General features: G+C 37.4%; 1 protein-coding gene across 14 annotated transcripts; it reads right to left on the reverse strand.

Moving 5' to 3' along the window:
* Positions 1 to 66: 66 nt before the first annotated feature.
* Positions 67 to 9,129, reverse strand: LOC140822011 (DNA (cytosine-5)-methyltransferase DRM2-like). Of its 14 annotated transcripts, none has more exons than XM_073182729.1 (11): positions 8,996 to 9,129; positions 8,777 to 8,841; positions 8,184 to 8,218; positions 7,897 to 8,037; positions 6,089 to 6,188; positions 5,956 to 6,002; positions 4,805 to 4,924; positions 3,978 to 4,125; positions 2,129 to 2,223; positions 1,302 to 2,009; positions 67 to 699 (listed from the first exon to the last, which is right to left on the reverse strand). In XM_073182729.1, exons 3-11 carry the CDS (start codon positions 8,184 to 8,186, stop codon positions 265 to 267), a joined length of 1,797 nt encoding a protein of 598 aa, XP_073038830.1. In that variant the 5' UTR covers positions 8,187 to 8,218; positions 8,777 to 8,841; positions 8,996 to 9,129; the 3' UTR covers positions 67 to 264. The 14 variants fall into 14 exon arrangements, with proteins under 14 accessions (XP_073038830.1, XP_073038826.1, XP_073038825.1 ...); XM_073182725.1 differs by having other exon boundaries at positions 7,897 to 8,040; XM_073182724.1 differs by having other exon boundaries at positions 2,129 to 2,217; positions 7,897 to 8,070.
* Between the last annotated feature and the right edge of the window lie 6,531 nt (positions 9,130 to 15,660).

Here is a 15,660-nt window from a genome sequence, read left to right on the forward strand (position 1 = left end):
ATGTTATTTGACAGCTTGAAAACAGGGGTTGACAAAGTCACATTATACAATTACAAAGCTTCAACGTTGCTTCTTAAAGTTTCACTTACTAATACCTTGTATCAAGGCTGTCAAACACGATCAATGTTTCATCATCATCCTGTTTTAGTCCACACGAGCTAAAGGCACCCATCCTTAAATCAAATAATATGGACTCAACTAGGAGGAAAAGTGTAGCCTCGGTAAATACCAACTACACTAGAGAGCTAAATGTGTTAAAATAAGTTACATTTTGCTACCCATTGTACACTTCACCAAGTCTAAAATACGGCAATAATCATAAAACAAGGATGATTCTTTCCCTTCTAGCCCATCCCTGCTCACCCTGTTGCTACCTGCAAGGTTGTTGCAAGGGCTTCCGCCAACCACCAGATCGATACCACCAACAGCATTTATGATTTGTTCTATTCTCTCCCCCTCTAGTATTTTAACATCATCGAAGTCGACTAAACTACCTGTTTGGTTGGTCTGCTCCCACCAGCTCCGAACTATATCTCGGTTCACTTTAGATTTCTCAACTGAAACCACGTTTTTCAGTTTGATACCGAGACGGTGAAGTGCAACTTCAGCACCACCTATTCCAGAGAACAGGGACAGAACGTTTATTCCATTCGGAAAAATTTTCTTCAGCACGGACAGATGATATGCTACAGTGTCAACCTGCACCAAAAACAATTCGGTTCTCTAAGAACCATGAAATTTCTACGAGAAACGTGAACTATTTGCAGCACTGAGAGAAAATAGTTTAAATAGTTTGTTTCAGTCGTTGCATTTATGGCAAGATTCAAGGTCTTGAGTGACAGGCCCTTCGGTTTAGTGGAGAACTTAGTGTATCAATTACCGAAACTAAGGCAATTTTTTGTTACATTTTGATAATTATTTTCAATTTAACTTTTCTATCGTTCACAAAAACAATACAATCAATATACTAACTACACTTTCAGTTGAAAAACCCTATTTTCAAATTTTAAAGTACTCACAAACTACTAAAACTTAAATAATCAAATATACTTTTTACATTTTATGATGAGGTGACATCTAATATAGGACATATCTACTCAGAAAACATAAAAAAAGCAAGAAAACTTTTTCCATGAATACCAAAAAACATCAAACATTAACTAACATGTTGAGAAAGCTTAAAAATAAATTTTTTCCTCTTACTTATACTATCCTCCTCTGCCAGATTCTCAAGATTTTAAGGTGTCAAGTGAAGTTTATGAAGGGCATAGGCGATCAAGATAACAGGAGGAACTTGTAACCTGGAAAGAATTGCCAAGAGATTTGTATCTGTCTGTTCTGCTGATTCCACCTCCCCTTGTGTGATTCTTTGGAAATCCCAACAGCATCTCCACTTCATCTGGCTCGAGAGGAGCTACCTTATTCTTCCCAACCCAGACCAAGTTCCACTTGCGGCATTGATCCATGACAAATTTCTGCACTGACTCAGAAGGATCGCCATCGAACCTCTCAACAGCAGTGCGGATCCTTTCTGTAAGCCTCGCACTTCCAATTGCCGTTTGTATGCAGTTAAGTTTATCTCTGGTGTCCCAAGAAGGCCACCACTTTCTAGACAATGGAAATGCTTGATGGATGGTAAGTGGGGGAAGCGGAACAAGAGGGAATCTGTCTTCAATCGGCAGGTTGTGAACATACCCTCTTTTCCTAGCAGTAGCAGAAAAGTACTTTGAATCAACAAATTCTGGTTCGATGTCATAGAGAAATCTAGATATAGTGTCCCAGACTCCCTTCGGGGCTAAGGCAACATTCTCGTAGTAGAAAAACGGAGGACCCATTGATGATTCCGACAAAGACCGATGAATTCTTTCAGGCTGCTGAGAAGGAGTGCCATACCCTATCATTGGGTTAGGCAGGCGAATTGCCTCATCTTCGGGATCATTTTTCCTTCTCACCATTTGATGCAACTTTCTCTTCTTAATTGTGCCATTTCCACTGTAGACATGTTTAGGCTGTGAGGAGAGGAAATTTATCCGTTACGTTTAAATCTCATTTGATTTACTTTGTGAAATAGTATATCTAAGATAAACCACCAAAGATTGCATACAGTCAAGATAGATATTTATGTAACCTTGGAAACTTCAATTGGCAGATGACAGTCTTCTTCTCTAGCCATTTGTGCGGCATATATAAAATCAGCTAGTACTTCGTTGGTAGCATCTGTACCTGCAAAAACTGTGACATCAGGAAGAAGACAATCCAAACTGAAAATTAGCGCTACTAAGGGTGTCTTCAGCTTTCATATTTTAGAATTTAGCCTATGTAAATATGAGTCCAAACTAAGTGAGCGAGTGAGTTTGAAAACTTTTCGAGACCGCTCAATAAAATTGGTTCGAATTGGAGTCGAACTTGAGCTGCACTAAACTACTTTTCAAGCCAAATTTGAGCCCAACAGTTTTGTTCCAGTGCTCATTAGTTATTATTATTATTGAGGTAATCCCAGAATCCAAATCCCCAATAATCTCTCACACCCTGCTACTTATTTAAAACACCCTTGATCAGCTCCACCACCTATATCCTCAGCACCGCGTCTGTAGCCAACTCACCACCATGTCGTCCACTTCCTGCACTGTGTCTTATGCGGCGTGTCTCCACTCGAGTCAAATATTCAATTTTTCCTACTATTGGCACTTGAACAAATTTTATTTTTGTACTGTTAAGTTGTCTTCTAAATTGGTGTTTATTGGGCATGAATTTTAAATTCTGTGTGATTATATCAGATATAACTTTTGAATTTTTCTTATCGCCTTCTTTCAATCTGCTTTCCTGCTCAATTTTGCTTTCCACACTCAACAGGCTAGAATTAATATTCAAGCTCGATATGCTTGAATCCAAACCTAGCTCAAGCTATAAATTTGTGCTAATGTTTGGCTCTATTTGATTCGTTTGAAACCCTAATATAAAAAACAAAGGTCATTTAACACTTATGGTTATTGTCAGAGTCAAAGCAAGCCTCTGAAATGGTTAGTAAGAAGGCAATAAATTGTACACAATTATTGCTAATTGAAAGGTTCAATGGTAGGAAGAATAAAACAACAGAAATAAGATCATCGTCTAACTCAAACTAATTGAAGTTGGCTACAATACAAAAGAGTTCTTTTGCCACCAAGGACCAGATCAAACAGACAAAATACATCACATGCAGTTCTCATTGGTAACCAACAAGCATGGAAGCATAAGTAATTCAGAGAAGTCTAAACTGTTTCAGTATCCACGTATAATAAGAATGCATATAAAATGTATCCATTTAGAAACAGACATCACAAAAATCATGTCAAACTCCCTGGATAAAAAAGAAACTGAAACCAGGAATAAGGAAACAGGGGATTTACGTTTTGTCAGAAAAAAGCTTCAAAGACTCTAAAGCTCAATTGCAAATGTAGGAACACACAAACTAAGAATGGAGCAGCCACCAGATATTCAACCTCAACCCCCTCCACATGGCTGAGGCACCATGTTTTGTATGTCTTGTATTAACATAACCTTCCCTAAATGTAATATCAATTCATCACAGACCCACCCTGTACAACAATTTCAAGAAAGTTTGAACTATTTCAACGAAATTCAAATATGGAACAGCACACTGTTCTAATCAAAGCTAATGTACAGGAACTCCATTATTCCAAAAAACATACCATGCATCATCATTCGCATAAAACAATATTAATATTCCTAACCACATCCTTCCACCACTATAAAATACGAAACTCATTCCCCAACCAATGGAACAATTCAATGGAGAAAACACAATATCGCAAACCACGGCAATTACCTCCCAGAATAAAAAGAATTAGCAAAAAATAAAATATGTAACATGAATAAAGATAGTCCAGAAAACAATTCAAGGTAAAGCGTGATCATATTACATATGACAGCAAAATTTATAAGCAATAGATGGTAGCAGCATTTTATGTACACACCACATCTCTCCATAGCTATCGAGGCATCTTCCACGGAGAATCCCATGTTGGCCAAGGACAACAACTTTTTCTGTTCTTCGGTTAAGGATCCCGTACTTTCCAAGGACAACAAGAATTTATGTTTCTCAGACATGGTATCAGTATCATCCTGCAAGAGGAATTCAAGGATCATCTACAGTGGAAAAAGCAAAAATGCTAAAAGAAATAATCCGATATCAATGCCCCAGATATGCAAGCTTAGCAGTGAATTTCGTTCCATTGACATTATCGTAAATGCGGCAAAAGGATCCTCCATTAGCCAAGAGAGGCAGTTTCAAAGTGAAACATCGAAGCCACATTCCCATGTAAAATTGAAAATTTCCCCCAGTAACCTGAGGACTCTAGCAGCAAATAAACGCAATATATTCAAAACTTGCAACTTGTTTTATTTAGAATCATGTTGTACACAACTTAAACTGTGCAATCATCCTTCACCTCCGTGCTGAGTTTTTAATTGGTCCAAGGATAACAGGCAAAAACCGTAGCTCATTAGTTTTCATATAAAAGGAAATATTAAGTCATGTCAATAACATAACCGCTATAATGCATCATCTAAAATCTAGATATTTAAGTTACAAATATCAGGCTATATTCCTAATTAGTTCACGGAAAAAATGTCCTATACAAGTAAAATATTTTCTTTTACCAGGTTTAATTTTTGTTGCTGCATGTAGAGATTACACATGAAGTGTAAAAAAGTACAATAAGATTTAAAATGGTCCAGCTAATATCCCACAAGCACAAGCTAGATGTAAAAGAAAAATGCAAGTGAATCAAGAATCACATACTGCTATTTCATCCTCAGACCAGCTATCCATGTCTGAAAAATCATCCAGAAGAGTGTCATACTCTGAAGACTCGGGATCAGACCTGGTGCTCAAATGCCGTTGAGGAGATTCCTCGAGTGCCTGCAAAACAAAACTTATCATAAATGCTAAGTGGACTAATGACAAGAAAGTTAGTAGTTGCAAAAAAATTCTTGCTTGGGACCACTGATTTGTGCAATAAATGGTTAAAGTGAGTTCCCCGGGCACTTTACATCGAACTACAATTTTAGATGAATTTAATACAGTCTTCCGCTAAAATTACCCACTCTTGAGAAAATAATAAATGATAAAAAAAGAAAAGTAACGTCATATAAGATACATATTCTGGTAAAAAAGTACATGTTTCAGTAAATCACAACAAGAAATTAGCTGGCTTTGAAATTACTTTTTTTTTTTTTGAAAAGAAACAATATTAATATTATAAATCGATTGTTTACATCGGCTTTGAAATTACTTTCATCTACTCTACATTAAAGATGCTCTACCAGACGGTCACCACCATATGATCAGACTTCAATGACCATCCAGCAACATTATTCATTCCCTTAAAGACACCAGAAGTCATGCTGAATTTGTACCAGTAATTATGTTCAACTTAAGCCAGCGGCCGCAAAAAATGACAAAATCTATTATATTCAGTCAAAACGAATCTCCAGTAGCAATGAGAACAATCATTATTGATGTTATTCTAGCCACATGCAGGGAAATGTTTTTCACAGAGTTCCAGAATGGTGTTAACACAACACTGCTAGTAGGGATCATTTATGGCACGTGCAAAACAAGAACGACTAAACGAGGAAAAACCCCAAACTATAGGGACGAAAATAGATATTATCCCAATTAAATAGTGGGATGTTAGATACTCATAAGGATGATCACTGGTGACTAAAGGCATCAGTTATTTTTTTGTGTGTGTGTGTGTAAATAAAAACATTTCCAGATGCAATAGATACAAACAGAGAGGCCATACAAATTCATTAAAAAAACAGAGAGGTCATACAATCTAAATGAGAAATTTAATGACACAGATCATCAAGCAATGGAAAACTCATACTCAAGAAATAAAGAAAAAGCATCTGCAAAATGTAAGAACCGAGGCAAGCACTACTCACTGAGTATGTTAAAAGAGTGTTTAATATTGAGTCAGTATCTCCTTCTCCTGCAAGCAAACTTATATATTACACACCATCTCACTGATGTAATGCAAATTGATTGATCCATCAATTGAATACAAATTTTAAGTACCATTTTCCTCAATTGCTTTGGATACCAAATTTTCTGGAAACCCCATACCAACAAAATGCTTGACCAACATGGAACGAGAAGCACCTTCTGATGAGCTTGCCTTCAGAGAGATTAAACAATAACTTAAAAAAATATCCGCTGAAATAGATTAGTTTCTAGCAGTTAATTTTCAAGTAAAATTGAGCAGTTGGTTGGCTTTAATAGGTTTGACCATTTGAGAGACGGATGCTGTATAGCTGTTGCAGCACATTACTATTACTATTGACGGAGGTTAATACAAAACAGAATGAAGGATCTCTCTTATTTTCTAGAACATTCGAGACTGATGATCGAACTCGATGTGCAAAGCAGAAAATAAATTAGGACCTTTAATTATTTAGCTTTACATTGCTGGCATCGGGAGTGTATTAGAAGTAAACAATCTTATAAGCATCTTCAGAAACTATCTATACTGTTATCAGCGACATGCTACATGAATTTTCTATCAAAATAAAACAAAAAGATGCTGATGTTTCTTCTTACTCTTCAGCTTCTACCTTCTCATCCTACAACCTCCCATGTCTCAACATAGACAAGACATGAATGGAAATAAAAATGGCAACAGTGGCTTTATTTTGTCCCATTAACAGTAAAATGGTATCAAGCTCTCCACTTACATCAGAAAAGTAAGTCAACAAGGATAACATTAGCTATTTGAGACAATTTCTTACATACAGCAGTTTTTCAATGTTCTAGTGTGAGGGAGAGAAAAAAAGCAGTGAAAAGATTAAACCCAGTGTTCTAAATGGCGGTCGAGGCGGCCGCCTAGGCACCGCCTAGGCGGTAGGCGGCCCTCGACCGCACCGCCTATGCATGAGGCGGGTGTCGAGGCGGGTTGAGGAGTGTCGAGGCGGTTCGAGGCGGCAAACAGGCGGTCGAGATGGGCGAGGCGGCGAGCAGGCGGGCGAGGCAGTAACAATTTAAAAACCTAGTCAACAATTTTTAAAACTTAGTCAACAATTTTAAAAACCAAGTCAAAGTCAACTAATTTTAAATATTAGGACTATTTAAAGGTCTTACTTGGAGAATGGTAGTGGAGCCTCGGGAGCGGATGAAGTGCTACATCCAAAGAGGAGTGCAAGGAATATCCCCATTAGAGAATTTAATGAATATTTAGAAACATCGGAGGAGGAGAATGAAGAAAATGTTGATTGAGTCCGATGATGAGAAGATCATGGATGTAGTAGATGGCGCGCATATGTAGATGATTTGGAAGATTAGTTATGTTTAGTCTACTACTTGTTCTAATAATGGATAATTGATTGAAACTTTGAAAATTTAAACTTAGTTTTTTGGTAAAAAAAAATATATTACTTCGTTAGCATAATAATATTAATATACTGATGAATTTTTATTAATTGCACATTATCTAGATGATATTATATTTTGTGCTTAAACATTATTTAATTGCACATTTTACATAAAAATGATAATATTGCATGATTATCTATAAAAAATTACTTAAAAAAATCCAACCGCCTAGGCACCGCCTGGGCACCGCCTAGGCGGCCGAGGCGGTAGGCGGTCACCGACCGCCCCGCCACCGCCTCCCGCCATTTACAACCTTGATTAAACCTACTCTTATGATGACATCTTACTAATAGCCAAGTCATATGACATTTAATTAAGGTGCTGATTGGGGAAAAATATTGAAAAGTTGACTGCGTAAAAAAGGATTGCAACTCTACTGCAGAAAACTTATTTTTTTGGTTATGAAACAGACCCGCAATTGAATTTACATATTACATAATTATAAAACTCAATTTTACCTCCATACTTCCTAGAATAGCCACCGTGCGATGATTTGTCAGAGTTGGAGAAGTAAATATGGCAGTGTCCGTGAGAACATCCTGTTCATCATCTGTCGTCCAGTCAATGTCAGCACTTTCCTCTCCAGAAGCATTTCCACCCTGCTGATTCACATTGACACATACGTACTTTTCCTTAACAAAGTTGTAGAGAACAAAAATATCTCATTGCAATGAAAGGAATATATCGGATCTTCAGAGGTTGTCAGAATGACATGCAAGTGCAAAAGAAATGGAAATTAATATACCATGTTTTCTGAAGTTTGATCAGGCACAGTCCAACCTGTTGAGTAGAGGAGTTAACCAGGATAAAACTAAAATTTTGCAACCTATAGACAACGGAATTTTAAATTCCAATAAAGGGCACAACCAGTCTTTAAGCCAAATATATGAAAAATAAAACAATGCAAAGTAGTTGAACTGCAAGAGATGAGGGCGAACATCTGTAAAACCAAACCTCTAAACAATTGAAAATTATATAGACAATTTACTGTTCTCACAACTTCAAAGCCAGGTCAACACAAAGAAAAATAAAATGGGAAAAATCGCATGCACCAATTCAGTTCTTAGTACGCTAAATTCACTTCAATTTCAGAACATGAACTCCCAATAGCTCAAAGATTCAATAAATCAAACAAAGCCCCGTGCTTTCCCCCCTGTGAATCTCAGTCTACGCTCGAAGCACAAAAAGAGAATTAGAGCAATGATATAAGAACCTTCTCACCCCTTCCCTTGCATGCTTATCACATCTTTTAACTACCACACGGAGCTCATCATCGGGAAAATAAAGGACCGAGCTTTCCTCGCAAGTTGAAAAGGTCAAAGATCCGTGGAAAATTACCTTATAATCGAAGTTCCACTGAGACCCTTACGGCACACCCTATTGATCAACAATGCACCTCGTTCCTGCAATCAAAATCTCAAAAAGAATTAAAAATTCAAGGAAGAAAATGACAGAATTAAACCAATCGACGAACAATAAAACAACAATCGAAACACTCGAAAAATATGAAAAGGGGAATTCAAAATGATCCGTTTCTGACAGAGAACACGAACGTACCTGTTGATTCAACACTGCAGAGAGGAAATTGCGCAAAACAAAAAGGAAATCGAGAAAATTGAAGAACGAAGAAGTGGTACCTCCGAAGCTCCCAATGAAGAGTGAAGACCAGACCTTTCAGTTTGATGTCTATACACCAGTCCACAAAATCCGAGAAACGAAACCAACGCGCCAAAGACCAAATAAAATCAAACATTTTCTCCTTAAATTATAATTTCAATTTAAAAAATTTGGGATTTTCCACTCTTTTTGTATGTTTTTATTTTATGATATATGTGAATAGATTACTCCTGAATTATTTATTACATATATACATATAAAATTTAAATAATACCATGATAAATCAATAAAGTACATAAAATTTTAATAAATAAAGTTAAATTATATATTTCTTTATATGTAAAGTCGTTTAATATATTATTTTTCATTTAAAAAAAATACAACTAGTCATAATCCAATAATTGACAATATATGATCTAGTGGTGTAATATATAAGAAACAAATAAAAAAAATTCATTGATTTGACACAATAAAGTTGAGTGTAAGCCACGCTCGGTGATGGAGAGTGTTGGAGGGAACTATGATAAAAGTGGAGAGCAAATAACATTAATTTTATATTTTTTAACCTAGAAAATTGGGTTTTCTCGATTCTTGTGTAAAAAAAAAAAAAAACATTTTATAAATGTAGTATATTTTTGTCTATAAATTAAATAGGTCATAAAAAAATTTATTTTATAATTTTTAAAATATATTTAATTCTCACAAAATTTATGCATGGTTTATAAATTTAATCAATTAAAATAGATTCTCTATTAATACGTATATAATATACTACAATATATTTTTTTATTTATACTTTTGAACTTTCTAATTTAATATAATATATAAACGTCTCAAACAAATTTTTGTCTTTTGTGATAAATATAAATGGCACAATTATGATTGCATGAAACGACAATTTTTATCTGTTGTATATATATATAAGTTCAATACCCTTCACAAACGCATGCACGTGACAGAGCATGAAGGCATCTCTCGTTTCTTTTGTTTTGATTACCAGCTTGTATTTCTCTCATTTCGTCTCCCAACTTTGCCATGCCGAAGAAGGTTTTCACAACCTGGCAAAGCTGGCGGTAAGTCCTTTTTTGACGTGATTGATTTTGGTGCTCGAGGTAACTCGACTAACATCGACACGAAGGTGAAAGAACTTATAACAAGAAATTAATTTCTAAACATTGAAAACTTCAGCTGCGTTCGTCTTAATTTTGGAGATTTTGTTTTCTTTTTTCGGTTGTATCAAATATATAGTTCGATATTTTTAATATTTAGTTAGTATTTTTTTTACTAATATACCCCAGTCAACAAAGTTTTGGAAAATGCACAATAATTTTATAAATAAATTAAATAGAGATAAATCAGGGAGTTTGTATGTAAATTTTTTTCCAATTGTTTTTGTGAAAAAACAAATAAATTTGTATATTTGGGACAGAGGGATACGGTTTTTAAACATGTCACTTGTTCATGAATGACAAATACCATTCATTCGAATAAGTAGATTTCATAAAAAAATCTAAAAAAAACACACACAATATATTTTTGAACTAAGAAGATCTTGAGTTCAAAATACATCTATTTGCAGTAAAGGAATCTAAAGGAATGTAAAATTTTAATATAGCTATCTATTTGCAGTAAAGATTCATTGATATCTTCGTTTTCTTGACAGGCATTTTCAGCGACCTGGGAGGCCAGCATGCAAAGTTATAAACGGAGGGGTGGTGCTGGTGCCTCCAGGCCATACTTTACTATCCTACCCGTTGATTTTCTTGGAAGTAGTTGTCAACCAACTGTTGTTTTCCAGGTATATATAATGTCGGCAAAGAAATGGGGCCAATCAAAGAAAGAATATTGGCTGAATTTTAAACGTGATGGTCGGCAATCATTTAATAGGGTTGGTGACGGAAATTACGTATGAAATTCAGAGAACGCGTTTTTAACGCGTATTCACACTGACAGAAGGCTCTATAAATAGAGCTCCTTCCTTCATTCTGAAATTATCCCTTCTTCGAGTTTTCTCTCATCTTATAAGCATTTGAGTGCTTAGTTCTATAATATTTGTGAGGTGTTTTGTTCTCCTGTATTAAGAGAGAGTGTGTTCTCATTGGAAACACAGTGAGTGAGTTGTACACCACAAAATATTATAGTGGAAATTCTTTTCATCTTGCCCGTGGTTTTTACCCTAATTATTTTTAGGGGTTTTCCACGTAAATCTCGGTGTCCAGTTTATTCTTTATTTTCGGCTTTTATTATCTCAAATTCCGCACGTGGGACCAACAAGTGGTATCAGAGCCTTGGTTTAAAATTTCTTAAGATTCTGAGTATGCTCTGTGGTTGCAGCCTAGACTGATCTTCCACATCAGAAAAGATTTTTTGAGATTTTTTATTTAAGGCGGGATTATTTTGTCCGGTCTACTAAAATTGTCGTAGACATAATGACGGGAAGGTACGAGATAACAAAGTTCAATGGAAGCAATTTTATGCTGTGAAAAATAAAGATACAAGGAGTTTTAAGAAAGGAGAATTGCTTGGCGGCTATTGGAGATAGACCGGTGGAGATTACAGATGATGGAAAGTGGAACGAGATGAATGATAATGCTGTTGCCAATTTACACTTGGCTATAGCTGACGAAGTTTTGTCAAGTATCTCTGAGATAAAAACAGCCAAAGTTATCTGGGATACTCTGACAAAGATGTACGAGGTCAAGTCCCTACACAATATGATTTTCCTAAAGAGAAGGTTTTATACTCTTCGGATGGCGGAATCTTCATCGATGACCGATCATATCAACACACTAAATACTTTATTTGCCCAACTCACTTCCATGGGGCATAAAATAGGGGAAAATGAACGTGCGGAGCTTCTACTTCAAAGTCTACCAGATTCATACGATCAACTTATCATCAACATTACCAACAATATTCTTATGGGCTTTCTAAGATTCGACGATGTCTTAACTGCGGTTCTCGGAGAAGAAAGCCGGCGCAAGAATAAGGAAGACAGGTTGGTAAAATCAAAGCAGGCAGAGGCGTTACCGATGATAAGAGGAAGATTTATGGACCGTGACTCCAGTGGGAGCCAAAGACGAGGTGGATCAAAGTCAAGAAGTAAGAAGAAAAATATTTATTGCTTTAAATGTGGCGGTAAAGGGCACTTCAAGAAAGAGTGTACGAGTATTGATAAAAATTCTCAAGGAAATGTGGCCAGTACTTCAGGCAGTGGTGAAATATTATTCAGCGAAGCATCAACTGTTGCAGAAGGCAGACACAAATTTTGTGACACATGGATAATGGATTCAGGAGCGACGTGGCACATGACGTCTCGGAGAGAATGGTTTGATCATTATGAACCAGTCTCAGGAGGATCTGTATTCATGGGAAATGATCATGCCTTGGAAATCGCTGGGTCGGTACTATCAAAATTAAAATGTTTGATGGCACCATTCGCACCATACAGGAGGTACGACATGTGAAAGGACTGACGAAAAATCTTTTGTCCTTGGGACAATTGGATGACATCGGGTGCAAAACTCGGATCGAGAACGGGATCATGAAAATTGTGAAAGGCGCACTTGTGGTTATGAAGGCGGAAAAAGTTGCTGCAAATCTGTATGTACTTTTGGAAGAAACACACAAAGAGACAGAATTAGATGTCGCATCAAATGGTTCAGGAGAAGAATTAACAATGTTATGGCATAGAAAGCTCGGGCATATGTCAGAACGGGGTTTGAAAATTCTATCAGAACGGAAGCTACTGCCGGGACTTACAAAAGTATCACTACCCTTTTGTGAGCATTGTGTTACCAGTAAACAACACAGATTAAAGTTTGGCACTTCTACTGCCAGGAGCAAAAGCATATTGGAGCTGATTCATACGGATGTTTGGCAAGCACCGGTTGTATCCCTAGGAGGAGCGAGATACTTTGTCTCGTTCATTGATGATTTCTCTAGGAGATATTGGGTGTATCCGATCAAGAAGAAATCAGATGTTTTCCAAATCTTCAAAGATTTCAAAGCGCGGGTTGAACTTGATTTAGAAAAGAAAATCAAGTGTCGGAGGACTGACAATGGAGGAGAATATACCAGTGACGAGTTTGATGCATATTGTCAACATGAGGGCATCAAGAGACAGTTCACGGCGGCTTACACACCTCAACAGAATGGAGTGGCGGAGCGAATGAACAGGACCTTGTTGGACAGAACAAGAGCTATGTTGCGGACTGCAGGTCTGGAAAAGTCATTTTGGGCAGAAGCAGTCAAAACCGCTTGTTATATTATCAATCGTTCTCCTTCAGTGGCGATTGATCTTAAAACTCCGATGGAGATGTGGACCGGGAAGCCGACAGATTATTCTCATTTGCATACATTTGGAAGTCCGGTGTACGTTCTGTACAATGAGCAAGAAAGATCAAAGTTGGATTCGAAATCCAGAAAATGTATCTTCTTGGGTTATGCTGATGGAGTAAAGGGGTTTCGCTTGTGGGATCCTACTGTTCACAAGCTTGTCATCAGCAGGGATGTTATCTTCGAGGAAGATAAAGTAAAGGGAGACAAAGACACACAGAATTCAGAAACTACTACATTTCGGGTGGAGAATAAGACAGACAAATGTCAAGTTTCTTGTGAAGCAGTACCAGAGCACGAAGAACAAGAACATGTTGAGTCTGAAGTTTCCAATGTGAGGCAGTCAACTCGAGACAGAAGACCACCAGGTTGGCTTTCAGATTATGTCACTGAAAGCAACATTGCATATTATCTATTATCAGAGGATGGTGAGCCATCGAGTTTCCACGAGGCTACTCAAAGCTCGGATGTATCTTTATGGATGATAGCAATGCAAGAAGAATTGGAGGCATTAGACAGGAATAAAACTTGGGATCTTGTTACACTACCACGAGGAAGGAAAGCCATTGGAAACAGATGGGTCTATAAGATCAAACGTGATGGCAATAACCAAGTGGAGCGGTATCGTGCTAGATTGGTGGTAAAAGGGTATGCTCAGAAAGAAGGCATTGACTTCAATGAGATATTTTCTCCTGTGGTTCGGCTTACAACAGTCAGAGTGGTGCTGGCATTGTGTGCGGTGTTTGACCTACATCTAGAACAGCTAGATGTGAAAACAGCATTTCTTCATGGAGATCTTGAAGAAGAAATTTATATGCTCCAGCCAGAAGGTTTTGCAGAAAAAGGCAAAGAGAACTTGGTTTGCAGGTTAAAGAAATCTCTGTACGGTCTCAAACAGGCGCCGAGGTGTTGGTACAAGAGATTTGATTCCTATATCATGAGCCTTGGATACAACAGATTGAGTGCAGACCCTTGTACGTATTTCAAGAGGTCTGGTGATGATTATATTATTTTGCTGTTGTATGTGGACGATATGTTGGTAGCAGGCCCCAACAAAGATCATGTCCAAGAATTGAAGGCACAGTTGGCTAGGGAATTTGTTATGAAGGACTTGGGACCAGCAAACAAGATTCTAGGGATGCAAGTTCACCGAGACAGAAATAACATAAAGATTTGGCTTTCCCAGAAAAATTATTTGAAGAAAGTCTTGCAACGCTTCAACATGCAAGATAGTAAGCCAATCTCGACCCCTCTTCCTGTTAACTTCAAGTTATCCTCCGAGATGTGTCCTAGCAGTGAAGCAGAGAGGATGGAGATGTCTCGAGTACCGTATGCATCAGCAGTGGGAAGTTTGATGTTCGCCACGATCTGTACAAGACCGGACATTGCTCAAGCAGTGGGAGCAGTTAGTCGGTATATGGCGAATCCTGGACGAGAGCATAGGAGCACTGTTAAGAGGATCCTTAGATACATTAAGGGTACCTCGAATGCTGCATTATGTTATGGAGAATCAGATTTTACACTCAGGGGCTATGTCGATTCAGATTATGCAGGTGATCCTGATAAGGGGAAATCTACTACTGGTTATGTGTTTACACTTGCGGGAGGAGCAGTAAGCTGGGTTTCAAAACTGCAGACAGTTGTAGCATTATCTACAACAGAGGCAGAATACATGGCAGCTACTCAAGGTTGCAAGGAGGCAATATGGATTAAAAGGTTATTGGAGGAGATCGGACACAAACAAGAGAATGTTTCTTTGTTTTGTGACAGTCAGAGTGCCTTGTACATCGCAAGGAATCCAGCCTTTCATTCCAGGACGAAACACATTGGAGTACAATTTCACTTTGTGCGGGAAGTAGTAGAAGAAGGAAGTGTGGATATGCAGAAGATCCATACGAAAGAAAACATAGCTAATTTTCTGACCAAGCCAGTGAACACTGATAAGTTTGAGTGGTGTAGATCCTCAAGTGGCCTAGCAGAAACGTAAGCAGCAGGGAATGGCAAGATTGAAAGGATGTGTGGAGATGTGTTTGATTCTCAATCAAATCTCCAAGTGGGAGAAATGTCGGCAAAGAAATGGGGCCAATCAAAGAAAGAATATTGGCTGAATTTTAAACGTGATGGTCGGCAATCATTTAATAGGGTTGGTGACGGAAATTACGTATGAAATTCAGAGAATGCGTATTCACACTGACAGAAGGCTCTATAAATAGAGCTCCTTCCTTCATTCTGAAATTATCCCTTCTTCGAGTTTTCTCTCATCTTAT

Source organism: Primulina eburnea, unplaced genomic scaffold, assembly GCF_022965805.1.
Source record: "Primulina eburnea isolate SZY01 unplaced genomic scaffold, ASM2296580v1 ctg739_ERROPOS11973397, whole genome shotgun sequence".
In the NCBI taxonomy this organism is placed as follows: Eukaryota; Viridiplantae; Streptophyta; class Magnoliopsida; order Lamiales; family Gesneriaceae; genus Primulina; species Primulina eburnea.